This window comes from Gobio gobio (assembly GCF_949357685.1).
Source record: "Gobio gobio genome assembly, chromosome: 3".
Classification (NCBI taxonomy): Eukaryota; Metazoa; Chordata; class Actinopteri; order Cypriniformes; family Gobionidae; genus Gobio; species Gobio gobio.
In genome coordinates, this window is record NC_137099.1 from 9,737,855 (window position 1) to 9,762,553 (window position 24,699).

Here is a 24,699-nt window from a genome sequence, read left to right on the forward strand (position 1 = left end):
GATATTGTAAGTACTCAACAGAACAAAATACTGTATATAACTAATAATAATTAATAAATGTAACTCTCTCGAAAAATGATTTTTGTACTGTGATTTTTACCGTTGGATTTCAAAGGTTTGAAAGTTAGGACACCAGTGGGGTTGTCCTAAAGTTAAGACAGCTTTTAGGATTTTTTTTCGAGCTAGGATGCTTCTGTAATACCCGTTTACTATCCATAGTTAAGATAAGATTATGCATTTAAGAAATGTCATTCTGTAATAGCTTTCGTCCTAGATGTGGTCCTAACTGAAATTGCCATGGTTACCAAACAGATAAGATAGAATTCTAAAGTTAAGATGTTTCTGTAATGCGCCCCCTGGTCCCATCTTATAAACCTAAATATGAGCAGAACATCTGTCATCATTTTACAAAAGTTATTCTTGATATAAAGTGACTGTTTCGTCTTAAACTGCCATCTCGAGTTGTTATAATGCACACAGGCTTTAATACCCCTCGTACACAATTTAAGCTACGTTCAAAAAAGTTTGAAAGACGTGCACCGTGTCAAGACTTGTGAAGTTTGAAGACACAGACGAACCTACAAAATGAACCCTCACAAACAAACACGGAGAGGAGGGCCTGCCACGAGAGATTAAGTATGCAGAAGCTCATTAATATTCATAAGTCGGTGTGCCTTCTCTGCTAATATGAATATGTGTTTTAGTCCACAACGCCTGACTGACAGAACACATCGGCACGAATAAATGAGGAAATCACTGCAGAATGGGGTTCAATTTTAGAAACAGATTTCAGTAATTAGCCTCTCGCAGGCTGCACTGAGCGATTGTGTTAACAGCTTCATATGTTCCCACTCAGACGGCAAATAAAGCATGATGTGTCCATCTCGCACCCCGCTGAAGCATGTGCGCCATGCTAAATATCAGCTATAATTCTAGACAATAAAAACAGATACTGAATCCATTATAAGCATCATTGTATGATTATATGGGCACCAAATTGTCGTTTATGTGTGTGCAAAGGCAGATAAACATACTACTTTTCACACACATCATTTGTCTGTAAATCAGCTCTTAAAACCACATTAACCCATTTATATATTTCTGTGAGAGTAATCAAAACAGTTCCAACTACTACATGCATTAACAAAAATGAACAGGCTTGCGTTTTGACGAAACAAATCTTCCAAAACACCTTACCAACTGCCTTAGTAAATGGCTTAGCAAACAATAGAAAAGTTGTTCTACCTCATGGCAGTGCAAATACCATTTAAAACTTTCTTCAGAAAATGTAAAATCCAAAGTATATGTTAAAATATCACAGCACTTTAGAAATGTAAAGACCCATTTCCGTTAGATTGTCAGTCGCTAATGCTTGTTTTCATGAAGCAGTAAGTATTAGCTGTTTTATAGGCCGTGTAGCTCACTGTAATTGAAGCCACGGCTGAATGTTTCTCCATGGAGCCGTAAAAGACTCTGCACGCCACAGCTGCCATTACTGTACAGATTCTCAAACCCAAACGATCTTTCCTAGCAAACATTCATAATTGTACAACTTTTGCCAAAAAAAACTACAACTTCATAAACACTAAACTCCAAGAGCATCACAAACTCAACGACATTCAAAAACATGTCAAGAGCGCAGCGGGAGAGCGCTGAGTTTCTTTAAAAGCACCCAGGGATTAAACAGAGCCAAATGCTAAATTTAAGTAAATTAAAGAATCATCTCCATTTCAGATTACTGTCAAAGCCATCTGCTCACTCATAAACAAACACTTTGAGCGTGTTTATAGCTAAACTGGTATGTGTCTAACTGATGTTGGCTTAGGAACGCAAGATGAGTGTTGGTGTGTAATCTCACTGTGCGACACGACTTTTGGATGATGCATTCTGGGTAGAGGAATTACAGGCGTGCTAATTGGCTTGATGCCGCATTGGATTTGCTGGTTCTGATTTGGAACGTTAGACGGAATTGAAGTGGACGGATTGGGAAGCAGCAGACATGAGTGTGGGTTATTATGACACACCAGAGAATGAACACATATGACAAGGTTTTATTTATTTGATCGTTGTATGATGAATTTGCATGGATAAATGGATGCATTTTGTAGTGCATATTTGTAGTGGCTTTCAGCAAGTCTTGGCACAAAATACCCACCAGTTCACTTTTTATAGCATGTTAAAATCGTCACTTTTTGAGGGTGAGCAAATACGCACCTTTATTGAGCGTGTCCCTTTAAATGCAAATGAGCTGGTGCTCCCGGACCCCTTTCAAGAGGGCGGAGCTTCAAGAGCTCATGTAAGCAGCTCCAATTAAATCACACAGACACGCACTGAAAATGTCAAAAACTGTTCAGCCTTTTATGTTCAAACCAGAGTCGGACAATGATGGAGAGACCATAGACTGTAAGAAAAATATGGACGTAGTGTCCGTGACGTCACCCATAGGATTCTGAAGAGTTTTGAAGCGTAAAGTAGGGACGAGCTGGCCGTTGCCATCTTGGCAGCTCACGGATAACAGAAAATGGGCAAAAAGGCGGGACGTGGGTAGAGCTGAGGTGACGTGAAGACTAACAGACAGCAGATAAACGGCTATCCACCTGTCACTCAAAGTGGCCACGCCCTTAATTATGCAGAATTTTAAGGCTTTATATAATGTAAAAAAAAATTCACCCCCCTCACAGTTGTCATGAAGGGCAAAATTAGCCGTATAGACCAAAACCACAATTTGTAGCAGGCTGTAAACATGTTTTTTTCTGCTGTAAAGTTGGGCATTTTAACATGGAGCTCAATGAGATTCTGCTCCCTTCTGGAGCCTGTCCCTAGCGACCAGTCGATGAATTGCAGTTTAAGTCACTTCCGTATTGGCTTCAAGAGAAACTGCAGGGGGGGTTGCCCCTTGGGAGAGACTCAAGAAGTGACACCATGTAGAATTCAACAGGACGTTTCTGAATGGTTAGTTGATGAATTTATGTAGCTGATGTGGAGTTAACTATCTTCAAGTCATTGATTAGCATATTCTGTCATGATAATCTATAAATCGCTCGTGTGGGAACTGTTGTAAGATGCCTTCAGAGCCAGATAATATATGGTGCATGACGATATAACAGGTATAGTTTAGTTTAATTACGGTTATAACATGTCTTACGTAATCTTGCTTTTATGACATGCTGTTACAATAAATGTGACAGCTTGAGGAGACTCCTAAATGTTCCCTACTACAACAACTCTTCATCTTCTCAACATGACCTTTGTTGTGTGTTCCCCGAGGCGGGGTTTATGTTAAGTTTAGTTTATTGCAAGTAAATAAGCATGTTGTAGGCCCTACCAGCCGTTTGTAGTAGTAGTTAAAAAGCAATTTCTTTAAAAGAAAATATTTCCCTTTGCATTGAACCTTGAGCGTCGCAACTTTGCACGTGTTGTTTATGCTCAAACAGCAACATTACACACTAACTAAAGTTAAAAAAGTTAAATCAAAATCAACCACCCCTTTAAAATAAACATCCAAGATCATAAAAAAACAAACCTGTTTAAATACACAAAATAACATTGGGAAATATACACAGACAGTACTTTTGCTGTAGTGTGTCAGTAAGAAATATCAGTTTACATTTCCAAACATTCCTTATTCGAGACATCCACAAGGAGTCTAACAACAGCAGGTATGCTCCACATGGAGATCTGTTTTCATCATCATCACAAGATCTTGACCAAAAATGTAGGCAACTCTTGATGGAAATGCATGTTGTGATGTTATTTCCATCAAGAGGTGCATCAATTATTGGTCCAGATCTGGTATTGACAATGCAAGAGTCCAGCACTCTGTAAAGTCTCCTCCAGCACATCCCAAAGACTTTCAATGAATTTAAGGACTGAACTCAGAGGTAACAATTCATGTGTGAAAATGATTCTTCATGCTCCCTCACAACCATTCTTTCACAGTCTGAGCCGGATGAATCTTGACATTGTCATCCTGGAATATGACCATGATGTGTCTTCTTACATGGTTGTTTAAGAAATGAAAGCCACACACTCCATCACTTAGGGTTAGAAGAACTGTTGCCAAACATATAACATGCTAGAAACATAAAAATCACTGCAATAATGATTCAATAATTTGCCTATTTAAATCCAAACAGAAACTTTTTTGGGGGGCTGGGCAGTGTATATTGTTGTCATAGAACCACCATGGATAACTACTGTACATATTCCCATATAATATATATATATTATATATATATATATTATATATATATATTGAAATGAAAAATGAATGCATAAAACATGCAGCCAAAACACCCGTTATTATACACTTATCCCTAAAAGAAACTCAAATAATACAGACAGTTTCAATCATTGTTTCACTGGCACTTTGCTTATGCAATGAAATACCTCTAATTGTGAAAACACTGAAAGAAAAGTGCAGGCAGGCAGCCAAAGCACGGAAAAGGCTATAAAGAGCAAAGCTCGAAAAAATCTGATGCTCTATTGTTGTCATGTTGAAAGCAGTCCACAAATCCATCTGCGGCCCAAGCAAACAGCGCATCTGTCTTCAAAACCACACTCTGTCATACGATAAACACAACATTTTCACCCCTAAATGGGAAGGAATGAAAATCACCAGTTTGTTCTGCTGCAAAGTTGAAAAACGAACCATGAATCACGCTCTCACATGTTTATAATTTGCCTTTTTCTTTTCTTAAGATGATGAAAAGAACCCGTAAAGACTTTACAATTAGATTAAATTGCACCATAACACAATGGCTAATTAAGTCATTTTTCAAATTCAATAAGGAAGCAGATTGGGAAGCAAAGATGTGATACGAGTTGTTTGGCAAAAAACCCTTGTTGAATACGTCCAAGCTGTTTGGCTGACTGATATTTGGCTGCTAGTTTAAATATCTGTGAATTTCATCAGCGTTAAAGAGAGAGACCCTTTCACATGACTCGTGTCAGGGTTTCAACGCATCTCTCAACACAATGGTTGCGCCGCTCTGACCACTGTGTGAAAATAGTTGCAGTCATGGAAGGACGACAAGAAGTATACGTCGAAAATGGTGAAAATAGTAAATACAAATTTTTTAGCTAAATATAAAACGGACCTTCACATACTTCCTTTCTAGTACTTAGGGTGTGTTCACACGTGGCATGTTTGGTTAGATTAAAACGAGCCCAGGTGTGATTGCTCTGTTAGTGCGGTTCATTTGAATAAGCGTGACCGCTGCCATCCGAACCCTGGTGCTCACCAAACAAGTGGACCGAGGCCGTTGAAAGTGGACCGAGAACGCTGTGCGGTTCGAATGAAATATGAACGCGGCACAGACCAAAGACAAGTAAACGCACCATGCTTAAGCATATCTGTTTTTTCTTGTCATAGTGGCGATGTCTTGTCATAGTAGTTGCTAGGGATGCCACAATTCTCAATATAATATTGAACCATTCGGTACGGCATTCACGGTTCAATACGCGCTTGTGAATTGCGTTTTTTTTGGTTTTGCATTGAATTAATTGTTTTTCTACACATTCTATCATTTGCCTCCATCCCAATATACTGAACAACGTGACATACATTCACATCACACGTTAGTGGTAGAGTTATACTCACGGAACACTATAGATATTCACAATCAAGAAAGTTCATTTTTCGGAAGTTCGTTTTAAAGCCTTGCCGGCTCATTCGCGTGCGCGGTTTAAACATGCGCTTTTCCGAGCGTGCGCACTAAACGCCTGTCAAACACGTGATTACTTGACTAAGTAGTCGTCTTACTGCGCTAATACTGTCAAATACACACAAGGTTAACATTAACACAGTCGGTTATGTTTAAAGTGAAAGTAAAATCGCGTGTGTCTGTATATTAGATGCACGGAGGTCTTAAATTGACAACAGCGCAGTAGTGAACACACGGTCCTTAAAGGGACAGTTCACCTCTAAAATGATGTCATTATTTACTCACTCTAAAATTGTTCCAAACCTGTATTCATTTCTCGATGACAGAATTTTCATTTTTGAACGAACTATCCCTTTAATGTTAATACAACAAAAGACAAAGAGAAAATCACTCACTGCTCTTGACTGAAAAACTAATACAGTAGCTTTATAAGAATCAAAGTATATTTTATAGTGAAGTCTATGTAGTGTTTTATTTTTTACATTTATTCATTCAATTTCATACTTAAATGCAGCTGTACAGCTCTGAGCTGCCAGTGTAAATCTTTATATATATTTTATATTGTACAATACACCAGGAATGTGTACAAGGGTTTTTTTAAAGTAAAGGTTTTCAATTCTTTTAAGTAAAATAAAGAAAGAGTATTGCAATAAAATACAGCCTTTTTTCTCCTTAACCTCTTGCTGTTCCTGTCGCCTAAGAATAGAATAACAAAAAATTTATGTGACAAGCCATCAGAACCGAACCGAACCGAACTGAAAACCATGGTTAAAAACCGAGGTATGTATTGAACCGTGGACTAACTGTATTGTTGCATCCCTAGTACGAACCGTTGATCCACCGTTGATCCCCGATCCCCGTTGATCCACCGTTGATCCCCCCCCCCCGTTGATCCACTTCCCTCATAAACTGATAACTCTCCTACCTCACATCCACCTTCACTTTGTTATTTGCACTACTGACTGTTTATTACAGTAACAACTGTTTACTTATGCATTCTGCACCACCATACCGTAACTGGATTATGCTCATCTGCACTGCCGACTGTATTTACAGTAACAATGTTTACATTTGCATTTTGCACCATACTTCTAACTGGAATATGCAACCACTTTCCACTGCACTTTTACACTTTCTTTCGGATAGCTCTGTCCATAATTTATTGTACTAACTTAATCCACTGCTATATTCCTCATATTAGCCTAACATATTATTGTATACCTCTAACTGTAAAATTCTGTTCAAGTAATAACCGTCTGTATATTTATTCATAGTACATAGTCACCTGTAAATTCTGTTTATAGTAATAGCCATCTGTATATTTATTCATAGTACATATTCACCTGTAAATTCTGTTTATAGTAATAGCCATCTGTATATTTATTCACTGTATATATTCATCTGTAAATTCAGTTCTACTTATAGTAATAACCATCTCTCTACTTATACATATTTATATATATTCAGAACATTTTTATGTCCTGCACTTACGCAACCATTGTATATATCCTGCACTTGCTGCTATTGCACTTCTGGTTAGACCTAAACTGCATTTCGTTGCCTTGTACTTGTACTTGTGTAATGACAATAAAGTTGAATCTAATCTAATCTAGTAGTTGCCCATCACCGTTCGGGACATGATTCAGAACCGCGTCTCTTCGCTGCAGATCTTCGTTTGTGCGTGTGATGGAAAGATTCCTGCCACTGTTTAGACTCCTTTACACATTTTACAAGCTCTTCACGAGTTCTCAGCTGGTCAAAATACCATCATATGTAGGCTACGCACATACAGCGAGACCATTTAGCCCAGCACACAGCATAGAAATGGATGTTCGGTAAGTTCCGTCACAAAATATTTGTCTATATTTAACACTGAACCTATGCCTTTAGTTTCTGTGTTAAAATCCCACAGTGAACGCTAAGCGGACCAGGACTAAACTTTTTTTTTTTTGGTCCGGAACACACCCTTAAAGCCCATTTTACACAATCCAATTGTTTACTGGTTGATAAAATCAAGCCCCAACCTACACTACCCAATCTTCAAGCAGAAGGAACAGGGTGCAATATTCTGAATGATACCGATCCACAATCTGAATGGTGATGCAGCCTGGAATCATAACCACACCATGTTGGTTCGTTTGGTCAGAGGAGACCTGGTTCCCCAACTGAGCCTGGTTTCTCTCAAGGTTTTTTCTCCTTTCTGTCACCTGATGGAGTTTTAGTTTCTTGCCACCGTCGCCTCTGGCTTGCTCAGTTGGGGAAACATAATACTCAGCAATATTATTGATTTGACTGTACTGACACTATCGCATGAGAACTGAACTGAGTTGGACGATGACATCACAGTTTTCTACAGAGCCGCTTAATAGCTGAATTGAACTAGTTTCATATTTGATGACCTTTAAACAGTTACACTGAACTGACCTCAGCTGAACATTGACACAATCGTCTTTAGAGCTGCTTTACAGCCGAATTGAACTCTGTTTGCACCATTGAATCATTATTTTCCTGTTTTTCCCTGTAAAGCTTCCTTGAAACAATCTGTATTGTGTCAAGCACTATATAAATAAAGGTGACTTCACAAGCCAGCAAAAGTGGTGAAACTTTCCAAATCTAACAAATCTGATAAAAAAAAGAGGGTTTCCATGCAAATACAAGTATAAGCTGATCAATTGATAGTCAGAGCTGGAAAAACAGGGGGCAGTCCACGCAGAGGAGATTTAAAAGGCCTATTTTATAGTTTTAAGAGACATGCACTGTCATTCAATCATCTTTCATCTTATACATGAAAAGAGTTCTCATGTCCGTCAAGACGGAAAGGGATTATGCATGAAGCCCAAATATAAAACCCTCAAACACAAGCCTGTCGATCTCAATTAAAGATGTGGATTTCACTGAATGTCTGTCATCTTATATGTCTGCCTATATTTATAAAATCACACAAAGACAGCATATAGTTAGGTCACTTGTTTTATCCTCAAATACTATGGGTGCTGTAATTATCGTAAGGCCTCCATATGCAGCTGCGTCAGGAGGCCCTTAAGCAGTGCCGTCATTCAACCTCTTCACTACCATGACTATACATCAACGGCACAGGGACAAATTTAGACTCTTCCATTTCAAAAGACACAGGATAGTCCTGTTTCCACGAAGTGGATCCATTAAGAGCTGCAAAACTGCCTCCAAACACTTTATGGGGAATCATTTGACACAAATCACTGCATTTCTCATGAAGATTTCCTTTTGTCACTTTATGCTCGAGTGAATCTGTGGTGTGTGTGAATTTCTAGCTTTCAGACTCGTACCTCAACAATCCAAATCCTTTTTTCTTTGTCTTTTTCTCAGGGTCTTCGGGCTCGTCCTTCTTTTTGCTCTTTTTCTCTTTCTTCTTTTTGGTTTTCTTTTTCTTTACCTTCTTGTCATCATCCAGTTCCTGGCGAGAGGAGCCGCTGGCGGGCGTGTCTCTTCCGGAGTCTTCCTCGGAGTCATCTGTTGGCGAAGAACAAATACACAGACATGAGCAAACTCCTAATGTGATCTAATCGGAAGGAATCGAACAACAAGCTCTGAACCAGACTCTCGCTTGTCAATAGATGATTTTCTTTGTGGTATATTTACATGCAAATTATCCTCCAGATGGGACTTTTAGAAAACGTAAAAGTCAAATGGATATAAAAAAATACACATTCTAACAAATTTTAAAAGAAAACAAAAGCATATAAAAGGTAAACAGCTAATTCTAAAATAATAATCATCAAACATAATTTTTTTTGACTAAATAGCAATTCATAATTTTCATCTATTTAAAGTCTTTATTAAAAGCAATGTCCTATTTCAGAATAAAGAATAGAAATTACTTTAATTCTTTTTTTTTGCAATTTGCATAAAATGACGCAGATTTTCGCACCGAATTTCTGTTACCACAACGCAAAACATAGCTGCAATGTGAATAAAAAAAGGACATTTTTACTAATATTGTTTTAATGTTAAGTATTTGCATATCATTGTTGTGCTGCCCTTAATTTTTTTTTTCTTTCTTTTTTTAAACAACAACAATAATACATAATATATGTATCCTTAATGCACCCCAAATATGTTTCATTTTCTTCCGGCAAAATATTTCTTTATCGTTTTATTTACTTATTCATTTTATGTTTGCTTTTGGTGTGAAATGTGGCCTGGACATGTTTTGGTGTAATTCACCCTCAGTCTCCTGTTGCATTGGATAGGTTGTTACTAAAGTTGATATCCATAAAGCTCCATTCATCCACCACCTCCTCTAAGGGTGTAGAAAGCTTGACATTTATTCATGAAGTCTGACACCTTATAGGTTCCAATCGAAGGAACTGGCTAGTGCTTAGCTTCTGTCTCCATTTCTCATTTAGAAGGGGTCTTTAATGTCAATGAGAAAGAGCAGGGTTGATACGTGCCCTTGAATGTGCTGACTTGCTGCTGGAGTTTCAGACAGAAATCCGTGATACTGATGCATTTGCTGATTCACTCCTCACTGGCTCACAAAGCTCAATGAGAGTCAAAATTCATCTCTCAAATGAGCTACTAAAAGTAGGGGTGTAACGATACATTATACATGTCCCAATTCGATATAAATACTGATTCTCACGATACAATATGTATCGCGATATTTTAGGCCAAAATAAAAAAAAGTAAACTTTTTTATTATTATTAAAATAATAATATTATTAGTGTATTTTTATCAGGAGCCACAAATATTCCCCCATTTCATTATTATACATTATATTCAACATTATATATAGTCGTTTAATGTAATAGGGTCAATGACAAACAAGGTTTTTAAGATAAAAAAATAATAAATAGTTTTAAAATGCATTTTTATGTCCAAAAAATGTATGGTGTTGATTCATATTGGTTTTACAGCTTTTAAGACAGCATTAATTCATTATTAAACAAGATTTCAGATTTTACCACCCAGACCATATATTCATTTAAAATAATATACATATACACTATACATATGAATCATTGTAGTGTCTAAAATGCATATCACATGGTAAAATTCCCTTTCCATTTCTTTATGTATTGCCCTTTTAGTCCAATTCATATAAACGGACGATTTTCTATGTGTTCAAACACCCAATTTTCCATAAGTTTTTATGTTTTGTTTTTAACTTAAAAAATTATTTGTATACATTATATGATGGTTTACAGTTATATTTCTTACTTCATTCTACAATTGCAGTGGGAATCGATACTTTTAAATGTAAATTTGCTGGTTGCACCACCTGACATTTCAAACTCAATTCAAATCTAACAGGCATTAACTTGGACACCTATACAAATGTTTGACCATATGCTCAAGGTTATACATACATTTTTTAAATCAAATACACATCTTTATAATAACAACACATTTTCAAAGTTTTCCAGGGGTCATACCACCTGACATGATAAGTTGAATCAACCTCATCATTACTCCAAAATGTCAAATTATCTCTTTTATGGGAGGGTGACTGAAACTGTAACTGCATCAAAGGGGTCCTCTGGCGTCTTCTGTGTGATGTCATATGCTGTCACGTGGTTTTCTTAAAGTAACATTGCATAAAATGGCATTTTGATGTCGGTCGCTCTCCCTGACATTTTTTTCAGACAAAAGTTTTTTAAGTAATAGAATAGTTTAGAAATAGGACTGATACACTATTTTTCCTCATTTGTAAGGAATTTAACGTAAAATCATGCCAGACTATTTGATTAAGAATTTTACTGAGAAAATTTACCTTTTTATTGCAGTTTTACATTCGGATGGACGCGCCTCTTGACATTTTTGGTCTTTCAAACACAACTCAAAGTCAATTGAATTTCAAAAAAATGTAAAGGGTTTCTAATAAAGGAAATATTGCAGATCAATTTGATATATGACAAGTATTTATAATTTTTTTTTTAGGAAAATAATTAATTTGGACAAAAAAAATACATGTCATGTCATTGACCCAATAATGTCATTGAAACTTCCATAAAGATGATTTTTTTTTCCCTCATGCATTGCTCGCGCTTTCAATGCAGGCAGCATTCTCTCCTGGTGCTCGCTATGTCCCGCCTCTCCCGCTATTAATGCTCTATACATATAAGAATAAACCATCTAAAATGCTTTGAATAATCATACTACTAAAACCAAATGTGATCTGGTGATTTAAATGATGTTTGCGCTTTGACTTTGAGGAGTCCATGTAAGTGAGAATTGCAAGAAAGCGTGTCAAAATGACCACTCAAACTGTAAATGTTTAGCTCATCCAAAAATGTGAATTCTGCATCTGCTCACTCTCATGTTGTTTTCACGCGTTTTGAACGTCCGTGTTTACTACAGTATAAGCATCGTTGTAAATCTGCTCATCATATAAAGCCATTGTGTCTCTTCAGAAGACTTGGCTTTGGATTAGACACTCGATTGGTTATTTTTACAATGCCTTTATTAAATGTTTTGGATCTTTTAAGTTTGAGAGGAATGGACTTTAAATGGAGGGACAGAAATCTCTCAGGAATTATAAAGAATATCTTCATTTGTGTTTGGAAGTTAAACGAAACGACATGAGGGCGAGTACATGATGACAGAATTTATAGTACAGAAAATACAGCAAGTTGAGCCTTGGATAAAACAACTCTATATCGCGGATCATATTATTTACATCAACAATACATATCGTCGCATTGTTATATCGCGATATATCGATTAACGATAAGTGTTATTGCCTGTTAAGAATTCTAAGCTTATGGTGTATTTTGATGAGAGTAATGAATGTGAAGGGTGCAGATGCACTTTTGGCAAAGTGAGGTGCAGTGGTATGCAGCTGTAACTGTTAGCACATGTTTGGCAAAACTCGTGGCAATCTCGCTACTGTGCTCAGCAACATTCTTTGACTGGTATGCAGCACACACACTTTAATGCACTTTTGCTGTTGTGAGCAATAATAGCAGAAACCCACTGAAGGCCTTCTGTTTAAATTACAACACTACTATCGTTATAAAATAACATTAACAATATATTGAATTAATAAAAGAGTCATTATGTTGCATTAGACATGAACAATCGATGATCTACTATTAAAAAATATTTCATGTTGGTTGTCATGATCATTAATACAAAAATTAAGCAACTTAAACTTAATAAATCAATAACTTAAAGGTATAAATGTCTTAAAAGTGTATTATTAATAAATGAATACATCTATTAAATAACTGTAAATAGATAAATCATATTCATAACTTAATACATTTGAATAAATGTATTTTTTGGCATGAATTTTACTAGGCAGAATTAATTAAATATATATATTTAGATACATAATAAAGGTTATTATTTACACTATTATTAACATTTATATATATAATAATAATAATAATACAAAATCACATTACTAATATTCAAAGAAATTCTTTTAATTAATTCTGCTTGTTAATGTTAATTAAAACTGAAACTAAATCATTTTCGTTGATTTACATTTGAAATGTAAATGGTTACCTTGGTTAATAAAGGAAATAGTCAGTTAAATTGTAAAAACAAAAAATGGATATATTAAAAAAAGGACATGCACCTAACAAAATTAAATTGATTAATCACGATTAATAATATTTGTGTGTGTACGGTGTATAATTATTATGTATATATATAAATACGTGCATGTATATATTTAAGAAAATGTTATATTATATATATATGTGTGTGTGTGTGTGTGTGTGTGTGTGTGTGGGGGTGTGTGTGTGTGTGTGTGTGTGTGTGTGTGTGTGTGTGTGTGTGTGTGTGTGTGTGTGTGTGTGTGTGTGTGTGTGTGTGTGTGTGTGTGTGTGTGTGTGTGTGTGTGTGTGTGTGTGTGTGTGTGTGTGTGTGTGAGTGAGTGTGTGTGTGTGTGTGTGTGTGTGTATTCAAATATACATAATAATTATACACAGTACACACAAATATACACAAATATATTATGTAAACTTTTATTTCGGATGCGATTAATCGTGACTAATTGATTTGGCCGCACTACAAAATTAAGAAATTAAAACGTTTACTAAAACTTTTATGAAAACTATATAAAATTCTAATAAAAGATATATATTTCTATGAAAAAATATAACAGTATATAAATAATGCTAAAATAACACTGATTCTGCCCAGTCTAAATTAGTCTAATTTTATTTATATATATATATATATATATATATATATATATATATATATATATATATATATATATATATATATATATATATATATATATATATATATATATATATATATATATATATATATATATATATATATAATTAAATGACATTTCTTTTAATTAATGCTGCATTTTGTTATTTACATATAACTCACCATCCTCAGGTTCAGAAGGCCCTTCGTAGGACTTGTCGATGGCGTAGCGGAAGCTTTGGTTGCAGCCTCTGCCTCTGACCATGTGTGTGCGTGGACGATGGAAGGGCACTTCGTCCTTACCGACCTCCTCCATCGCTGTCTGGAGACTCTCCAGAGAACTGGACTTCTGAAGACCTAACCTGGGTCCCAGCGACGTCCCGTTAGAAGAGAGGGGTTCTGAGACGGGGAGATGGAGGGATGTCAGTGATGGAGGATGGTAATGAAAGGTGGAGTAGAGATTTGAAGATGAGATCAAGATAAGAAACGTAGTGTATAGTGCGGGGTGTAACAATACATCGATGTAGATCAATTCATCGATGCAACACGTTAAAAATCGATTCCTGTAGGCCATTTATATATTCAAGAGGCACATTTGTTTCAACACTCTCCATATTTTCACACAATTTCAGTGTATGCATTATCGCCAACACGTGCATTGACGTTTAAATTACTTTTCAGAGCTTGTGAAAGACGCTCGGGACAGTCAATGGAACGGTCACTGCCCCAATTGGGCCATTGCTGAATCTTCACAAGTTTATCATTTGCTTGTGTTTAAAGCCTTGCAAAACGCAGCACGCACTCATCTCAAACAGGGCACAAATAGGCCACTGAATTCTTTTCTTATTTTTGTGCTTCAGTAGATAAAGGTCTATGGTTTTGCATTTAAGGAGAATAGAGTGCTATGAATCGTTCTTCACACTGAAATGTAAAACTGTTAAAAGAAAATGCTCAATAAACTGCTGCATAGGAGTACTGTGACGCTCTGTTGCTTCAAGCGCATCATTATGCACATGGGATGCGCATAAGTGTTTTGTGCCACTCTGTATTGGAGCCTTTCATATTATAATACTTTTGCACAATGAAAGAATATTAATAGCATATCTTGTTCTGTCCTACCTATACTATGTTGTTGCCTCATTAAAAATCTGCGCTATATGTTTAAAAGATGTCTTTGAATTTGATATTTTATCGTTTTTTTGACATTACACATTTTATCACAGAAGCCTAAAACACTTTCTTGACTGTTGTCATATCCTTAGATTACTGTGTAAATGCTGATGTACCAATCAGGGTGCAGGATGTGAAATTTTGAAATAAATGTTATATATGTTATTTATTTTGGTTGCAGTTGTGAGTTAGTAAAAATGTAACTGGTAGACTAAAATCAGCACATAATAATCACAAAATCGAAATATTGATTGATATACCCCTGAATGGAATCGTTTCGGAATCGTATTGCAGAACTTTTTGAGGTATCGGAAAATATTGTATCGTTAATCGATATCGTATCGCGATGAACCGTCCTATTTACACCCCTAATAGTGCCCTGCTGAAAAGACCAGCGCCATCATATCAAATCAGGACTAGCCTGGATCATCAAGGAGATTAGACCACCTGGTCTAAGCTGATCTTTTCAACAGGGTGTGAATTTGAAAATTCAACAGTTGTCCGGTGAGCTGAGCTGAAAGTCTAATGGATCTGGACGCATTCAAAGAACAGACAGAGATGAAATGCGTAAAGATGGCTGTAGTGGAGGACGAGGACTCGAGAAGGGTGGATGATGAAACCTCAAGGTGAGGGTGAAAGAGCATCACAGAATAAATGAGGTGTTGCAAACGTGGACCGGACGTGCAGGAATATTAAACAGAAAATAATCAGTAGTAGTAGACCAGGGGAGAGGAACATGAAATGAAGTACTGAGAGATAAAGAACAACTATGAGGCCGTGAACAATGCAAACGGCCGAGAACAAGGGCAACAGGAGCAGGAGGAGAAGGAGAGGGATTAGAACAAGCACAAACAAGAGAATAAAATGGAGGAATAGAACAAATCCAAGGGCTCCAAACACTGAAAGGGCAAAAGAAAGACGGGGGAAAGAAGAAAAGAGAAGTGCTGGGTGCTTGAGAGGTAAAAAGTGCCATGCAGGAAAGAGCACTTCATGCTTTAAAGGGATAGTTTAGCCAAAAGTCATCTTTTACTCGCTCTCATGTCGTTCCAAACCCGAATGGCCTTTTTCTTACATGGAGCACAAAAGGATCAGTTTCCCCCTGTTGTGTTCCTCAGAAGAAAGAAAGTCATTTGAGTCTGGAACGACACGAGGGTGAGTCAACAATGACTTGGCTGAACTATCCCTTTAAGAACTATTTTTCATTCACAAAGCAGAACTGAAAAATGTGCATACAAAAGAAAGAATAAAACAATAAGCAACTGAAGAACGTAAACAATTTTACTACAGTTAAAATGCCATTTTTAAGCACAAATCAAAGTTTAACTGTGGTAAAAACACTGTAAAAAAAATTACAGTAATGTAACTTTTATAAAACAGCAGCAGCAGCAGCAATATGATAGAAGACATTTTAAGTAGAAACCATGATACATTGTTTTAGGACTATCTAATGAATATAATGTTCAAAAGAACAGCATTTATTTGAAATCTTTTGTAACATTATATGTCACACTTTGGATCAATTTAACGCATCCTTTCTTAAAGGGGACATGGCATGAGAAATCAAATTTGCCTTGATCTTTTGACATATAAGAGGTCTTTCCTGCAAGTTTCATAACTTAAAACCTCCTCCTCATTATAAACAAAGAATTTATTGATCTAATTAAGCTACAGAAACAGCTCGTTGGATCTGTGACGTCACACGGGCAAATAGATTTGATGCCCACTGCCGTTCAGTTGCTTCATGGCTGACATTTGCCTATGCTTGAGCACTTGAGTCTGTCAACAACGGGACAAATGGAAGAGTGAAAGAACGTTCGCTTTGACACATCCAGGTTAAACGGCTCTTTTGTGTCTCCGTACAGACTTCAGTAGATGTTTTTACCCAAAAAAATGGCATCTCTAATCGCGTCGGATGTGACCCGTGTTGGCAAAATGAGTCGGAATGTGCACGGGATAATTTCGAGCTACAGGCAAAACAAGTGAAAAAAGTCAATTTTGGTCGAATTCGATGTTTTCACAAAAATGAGTTAATAAAGCCCTGGTCTATCGATTTTTAGAAACCATCTAAAATCTTTATTTGTACATTTTAAAAGAGGAGTACCTTTCCTTTGTCCATGAAAATGCTGTTTTTCTCTGCTCGCTTCTCGACCACTGGCACTCCCCTTCAGCACAAGTTTGGTATCGTTTTTATTGCACAGCATTCCAACTTTACGAATATTTATAGTGAATTCTCGATGGCATAAGTCTGAACTAGGGATGCTCCGATCAGGATTTTTGCAGCCGATACCGAGTACCGATTTCTTGTCACGGTGATCGGCCGATACCGATCCCACTGCTTCACTGATTTGTAAGCTCTCTGATCACTGTTAACCTTTTTTCAGATAAAAAAAAAAAATATACTATAGATGTTGCCTTTATTATATTTGTGTTACATTTGTATGGTAATTATGTTATGCAATGTAACTATTGATTTAACAGGGTACTAAATAATAAAAAAAATTATTCATTATACAGTGAACATTTTAATATGCCTTTTAAATGGGGTTTCTGCATAACAATATGCATATCAGGATACTTAATAGGGCTGGGCGATATGGCCAAAAAAATCATATCTCTATATTTTTTGGTTGAATGGCGATACATGGTATAGATCCCGGTATTTTCTACGTTTTTCTATTTGGATTAAAAAAAAAATCTGTATTTATTTTAATAAGAATTTTATTTCACATCTTGCCATAAAAACAATGTTGATATTGAAGGCTATAAACAAATACAGTGAATGTAATGTAGGCATGTATTAATAATTTTGTTTTTTAATTCACTGAACTAAAACTGAAAATAAAAACAAAAGCATATTAGCCTATTTGATTACCTAATTATAATGGTCACTTTCATAAAAATATACATACTTGTAGGTTTAAAATTCCACAAATGGCACATTTATTGTCCAACAACAAATATTTTTGAAATATGTACACTTTAGTCAGAATTATTGCGTTCCTATTCTATTGTGCTCCGTCTGTTTAAACTATACGTGTTAACTATATCTTACCAGTTATTTTAAAGCCCTTAATATAAAGCATGTGTCATGTTTAGGACAAATTGTATCATGCACTTTCCCTGCATCAGCTCATTCTTCGTACTCTATCGATCAATCTACTGTATATGGATACTTCCGAACGGCATTCGCCCATCCCTTAGGACCGACTGACCCATGTTCAACTGCTGTTCACATGGAACCCTTCTCCACTTTGGCCTTCAAAGCTCTCGTTTCAATATTTGCTACTCCCCCACGCGTCATGTACGTCCTCACGCGCTGACGTCATCAAATTGCGATCGGTACGTGAGATCGGCCAAGTTTAGTACCGATCAAGTCATAAAATATGATTATCGGCCGATACCGATCTCCGGCGGATCGATCGGAGCATCCCTAGTCTGAACCCATGAAATGTGATTTTCAAACTCATGCTGATGTAAAAAAAAAAAAGATCATCTTACTCACGCTGACTGACAGATCCAAAATCAGATATCAAAATCAAAAGACATAATCTGTCTTGGCGAATATTCACACAAACATTATCTGCTATGTCTTAAGTGAACGTTTGGTTAACTGTTGGGGAAAAACATCTGATGTGTAACATTATATTAGATCCGTGCGGTACAGTATATTTATATATATAGGCTGTCTGTCTCAATGTTAATCAAACATTTGTGGTATCATGGAAAAAAAGTTGAACATATATTTTTCCTATAGATATGGGTTTTGACTTGGTATGTGCCAAATTTGGTGTTATTACCGGGGATTTTAAGGTATGGTTGGTAGGTGATTTTGTTTTGGTACCTTCAAAAATCTTTAACTCGACTTTTCTCAAAATGGACTTTGCTGACCCTATCGACTTCAAATAGGTGTAGCTCATTAATTTTTTGTCTGATTCCAACAAATCATACAACGCTCATTGCGACTCATTTTTCCAGCGCAGGTCAAATATGTTTGTTCGGAGCATTTCGCAAAGAAACTTGTTGAAACAGAGCACCCAACTGTATTGGATCTGAATTGGGTGATTTTCTAATGTTTTGTCTGAAAATGATTATTTTATATGGATAATGTTTTCAAAACACCTACTCGCGTGCAATAGTTTCCTATGCAATGATGTTAGTCAACAATAACAGTGGCCGTTTACTGACACCCCTTAAAAACTGATCATTACAGACAGAGGGTAGGAATAAAGGTTGAAAATAATTGCTTTTCCGTATATATATGCCCTTGAACCTCAAGGAACATATTTAAATATTTATAAAATCCATGTCATACTGATTTCACACTTTTGTACGGTAGTATACGTACAATTTCAACTGAAATTAAGCTGGAATGAGCAAACGTTAGAATAAACAAACTCTGGGATCTATGAAAGGTCCTTGTTCTGGGATTTCATTATGCACAAATTAAGCATTGGACACGTGTATATCATTTCCACGAAATGCAGCTGTAATCATTAGGATCTAAGCAGTGAAATGTTTAAAATGTAGATTTCATTTCCACAGCACTGCACGCATGTGTGCCGACACGCATAAACATTCCACACAGATGGTCCTCTCTGGGATGCTTATATAAATCAATCTAAACCAGCACAAACATGGCTGCTCTCAACCTGAATCAACAGCAAACTAGACGACCGAGGTACAGAAACAGACCAAGAGACGGAAACGTCATTTGAACAAGTTCTTAGGAGATAAAACAGTAATTGGCGAAGTCTCTCTGGCAGACAGGTACCTGTATGCTGCCATTATCAGGAAAAGGGAAAATAATGAGACGGGGAAAAAAAACAAAAACAAATCAGCTGAAGCAGCGCTGCAGGGCCGAAGCTGGGCGAACAGTAACTGGGCGACTGCCATGCAGCTCTAGGAAGAAGAGGAAGAGAGACGAATGGAAAGATGGTGAACTGTGAACTAAAGCGCCGCAGAGCCTGTGCGCAACTCAGGCTCTATGAGTGGTCTTCATTTGGATGAGAGGTGCCACAGGAAAATGTGAGTGTTGGAGGGAAGCCAGGGAGAGAAAGCGATGCCTCCAGCATCTTTCATCTATCCTCTTAATGGACATGTTCTCCTCTCCTGCGGATCAGGACTAGGCTCTTCATTGTACCAACTACACACATACAGTATACAAACATATACATGTTGCTTTGTTGCTAGCAAGAAGGAGAGTTATACTCCACTAATTTGGGCACATAAGAAAAGAGAGTAGTATTTAAAGTCAGTATAAAAGAATGAAGAAATTATTTAATGTCCTGGAATTTATTGTGCATGATTCAACCATGCACTTTAAGAATCGCAAAATAACATTAAAAGCACAGTTTACAAAAAACTATCTGAAAATACAGATACATTTCAAAATACTGCGTTTACTGCAAAGCAGATGCAAGGAGAGAGAGTACCGCAGTGGTTGGCTTGGCCGGCACTAGCTAGGGGTTTTTAGTCAGATTAAACTCAGAGCGGCCACGTCTTCAAGACCATCCTAATAATGAAATATGTCAGAGCATATAAAGGAGTCTGGCGTAGGTAGAGCGTGCCAGAGGGAAGAGAGAAAATTAGTGCGTCAGCAGAATGGCCTGCAGCCTGTCAATATCTATCGGATCCCACATCTGTAAAACTACACTCCAATCAGCCTTTCATGTATTTACCATTGTCCCTGACCCCTGAGAAGTATACAAAACAGTCATGTGAAGACTATGCATGTAAATTTGTCTGTGTATGTTTATAATGCAGGCCCATGCTGTGAGAGCCGCTAAATTGACTGTGTGCATGTGGTTTTGATTTTGATTTGAGTTTACGCGTACAGTACATCTATGATTGGGTTGTTATTGTGTGTGCGTATGACTAGGGTTTTGGAACGGAGTCTGTAGGTGTCTGTGGTCATGTAGCGTGTGGTCACTGCTTTCACTGTGTGTGCCTGCTTCCTCCTCTAACTCAATCACTCCTTGCAGCAACTCACTCTCTCACCTCAACTGACAGACTACAAATGGGCAACAGTCGCCCTGCGTTTATCTTCATTTGACTTGGCTGAGACACAGCCACTGATCTGGGGTCAGATTACTGGCCTGTGAGTCAACTAACACAGCGCTTCATAGATCGCTCGCTTGATCTTGGGCCAGCCTTGTGGCGTTTGACCATAAATGAGATGTTGGCTATTAAAGCAGTATGGTGGAACTGACATTGCGAGGCTGATAAACTCTACAACTTGGCAGAGGAGTTGTTTACTGCAATTATTGTTTATTAATAACATAAATTACATATTGAACACTGGTGTCTGCTGCTGTTCATTAAAATAAATGACATTTTACCATGCTTAGGGGGGTAAACAAAACTCCTTAACCGTAGTAAAATCATGTCCACATGTGGCTTGTTTCTTTAATATGTGCTGTGTGTGTGTGAGTGTGTTCTTACCAGGTCTTTGTCCTTGAATGGAGGCCATGTTACTCTCATCCGCCACTGAAACACACAAACATAAAACATCCATCAGCTCCTCAAATGCTCATTTGTGTCTCCCACTGGACATTCCAGACTGTACAGGGTCATGTTAACAATTGTGATGTTTTACGGGCGTTTTCACACCGTTTTGGTACATTTTATACATTTAGTTTTTTTTTTTTTTTTGAGCGCATTTACATGACATACTTGCGTCCTGTCGTCATCATCTATGTGGGCTGAATCTTGACATTGATTGGTTTGTAAACGGACGTTCGTCTGACATAAGCGTCTTTGACAAGAATGAACAGACGCATATCGTTGCCACTAGTGAACAGTGCGCATTGTTTGACTATTTCTTTTCTTTTTGAATTGTTTCGTTTAAAAGTGGACATTTCAAGCTTTCTATACACATATTTCTCATGTCTGTGAGGCAAGTAGCCTGCTGAGTGGGGCTGAACGATTTTGGGAAAAAATCTAATTGCGATTTTTTTAACCAATATTGCGATTGCGATTTAATATGCGATTTTTTTTAAACTCTCTATCTTCTGTATTATTCAACAATACATCATTGTATAGTAATGGTGGAAATCTTTAATTGGTACCTCACGATCCGATTCCGATTCTGGGAGTCACGATCCGATTCCAAAACAATTCTTGAACTTTTTCCTAATTAATTAAGCTTATTAATTTATTAAAAACTTAAAAAAAAAAAATATTATGATATATGTAATTATAAGCTTTTTAAAATAACTAGGACATAAACTAATATAGCTGCAAAACATAAGCTAGTAAATCATAAAGAGGAAAAAAAAAAACATATTACAAGCAATGAACAAAGAGTGCTTTCAGTATTTAAGAGTGTCTGAACTGTGAGTGATTTTTCTCTCTCTCAGCTTTACTGTTGTTTGATTATTTATCATGACATCATCATAGACAGCGGGAGACCTGCGTTCACACTAATGCACCGATCTCTTTTGAAATATAAAATGTTTTTGCCCTGTCTGTTTAATTCATTAAGACATTACTGACGGTGTTTACATTAATTTTGCGTCATAAAAGCATTTTGAGACTCACACAGACGCGTGCTCGCGAGCACTCTTCACAAAGCGCAGCGTAAGCATTTGAAATGGAAAGCCTTCTGTCAGTGAGTGACTTATTTTTTAATATACAAGCACACTGCATTCCTAACGACATGAATGAAGCCTTCGTTGAGCATTTGTAAGGAAAATACCGGCGGGCGAGCCGAGAACACACACTGCAAGCGTGACATCAAGCAAAGTTTCTCACAGCGCATATCCTGTGCAAAGAAGCCTGCGAATGTCATTGCGATTTGCGCCGTCAACCGTTCCGGACGTTAAGAAATATTATTTTATGGTTCGTGTGTGATTGTGTGTGTGTGTGTGTGTGTGTGTGTGAAAGAGAGAGATAATGGAAGCAATCAGAATACGGCTGTTTCTAAAACACACCGCGCACCTGCAGTTAAAATCTAAGCTCAGAATCGATCCAGAATCATTGGAGAGAGAATATTTTCTCCCACCTCTATTGTAGCCTATAGTATGAACAACACAATATTAGATAGATCAAACACAAACAGTTTTTTTCCCTTTTAGGCCAGGCATATATGTGTAACGTGCCAAGTTGCTTCTTCTGCAGACTTTACTCTCGCGTGTCACGTGACGAGACTGTAATCGCAGCCTTTGCGGTTAGGAAATCGTGTTTTATCATATCGCGATATTATCGCAAATGCAATTAATCGTTCAGCCCTACTGCTGAGTTTCGGTTTATTTATGGGACATGTTTAAGAACAATGCAAGTGATCGCTCCGGCACTGCCATGTCACGATTATTGTCTGCTTTATTTGCTTCTTATTTATTAAATCCAGGCAATTGGCTGATGAAACATTAATCAAAATTAAGATACAATTTATACAAAACGAAATTCACTTTAAAGAAAGACTTTCTAAAAACAAAATTTAATGAAGTGGTCAAAATCATTTCTGACCTTCTGTCTTCTGACATATTGGGCATCTTTTCAATATAGCCTAGATGACATTTAAAAATAACATTATAATATTTAAACATAAACAGGAACTTCCTGTAAATGGTCAAAGTCCGAACCATACAGAAAATGCTTTCACACTAGAAACGAATCAAACCATTGTTCAGTTTGATCAGGACCGAGACTACCTCTTTTCGTCGGACCAAATTTTGTCTGTTTGGTCCGGACCGTGGTCCGGGGGAGGTTTCACACCTGTCATTTTGATTCGGACCAAACTGAAAAGTCCAAACAAAGTTGGTGTGAAAGGGCCCTAAGTGTAACAGCAATACTTTTAAACATGTGCATGCATTTGCACTTCTATTGTAAGTTGATTTTGTTGGCATTAGCATAGAAACAGCTTCAAACGAAGTTTAAACCAGACTGAGCTGGTCTCAGAAGGTTATGCCACACACGTCCTGAAAAGTGAAGCTAAAGCATCTCGATCACCCCCAGTTGGTTGGTCCCAGTATAGCTCATAAACCCCACCCCCTCCATGTATTCTAATGGGACGCGAGAAAAACTAAATCAAATTACACTTCAAATAAATGCATTTATTAAAAGTCATTTTAGGTTGCTTGTATCATGCTGATGTAAGTACAAGTGTTGTTTTTAAAAAAAAAATAAGTTTGGTTTTAGTTAGTTATTTGATGCTATAAAAACGGGGGTGATGTCATGATTGACAGCTGTGATTGACAGCTCCTCTGAGCTTTTCTTCAATGGAAGGCAGTGAAGGGGTGTCGTCCATCTTTTTTCCAGTCTATGGTTTAAACTGGTCTTCAAGCCTGGCCAAGCTGGCGTTCAGCTGGTTTAACTGGGAGGCCAATGGTTGACCAGCTTAAAAGTGTCTAAAACCAGCCAACTGACAAACATAAACCTATAAGGACACCAGCTAAGACCAGCAAACCATATTATGCTGGTTTAGGCTTTTTTTCTGCAGGGTTAAAGCCACAAAACTCCAATTTTGACAATTTTGCCTTCATAGAAAAAATTGTAATACATCACCTCAAATGAGTCCTAGCATAACTTATATAATGCATTATAATGAGCCATTATAAGAACCATAGAACAAAACTTTAAAAAAAAACAACAGAAGCTGCATGAATAATACATTGGGTTTGGAAAGATCTCTTCTCCTAAATTCTATCAGTAGCACTTTATTTTTCAGTCCTGTTCCCCATGTACATAATAGTAATTACAATAACTGGG

General features: G+C 36.9%; 1 protein-coding gene across 1 annotated transcript in view; it reads right to left on the bottom strand.

Annotated features, from left to right (window-relative positions):
- Window positions 1–24,699, bottom strand: part of pard3ba (par-3 family cell polarity regulator beta a) — a 277,652-nt gene that overhangs the window by 62,209 nt on the left and 190,744 nt on the right. Inside the window, exons 16-18 of the mRNA XM_079811668.1 lie at window positions 21,433–21,477; window positions 14,005–14,220; window positions 8,972–9,155 (exon numbers count right to left, since the gene is read on the bottom strand). Of these exons, the coding sequence (XP_079667794.1) occupies window positions 8,972–9,155; window positions 14,005–14,220; window positions 21,433–21,477 (445 nt within the window). The remainder of the gene's footprint in view (window positions 1–8,971; window positions 9,156–14,004; window positions 14,221–21,432; window positions 21,478–24,699) is intronic.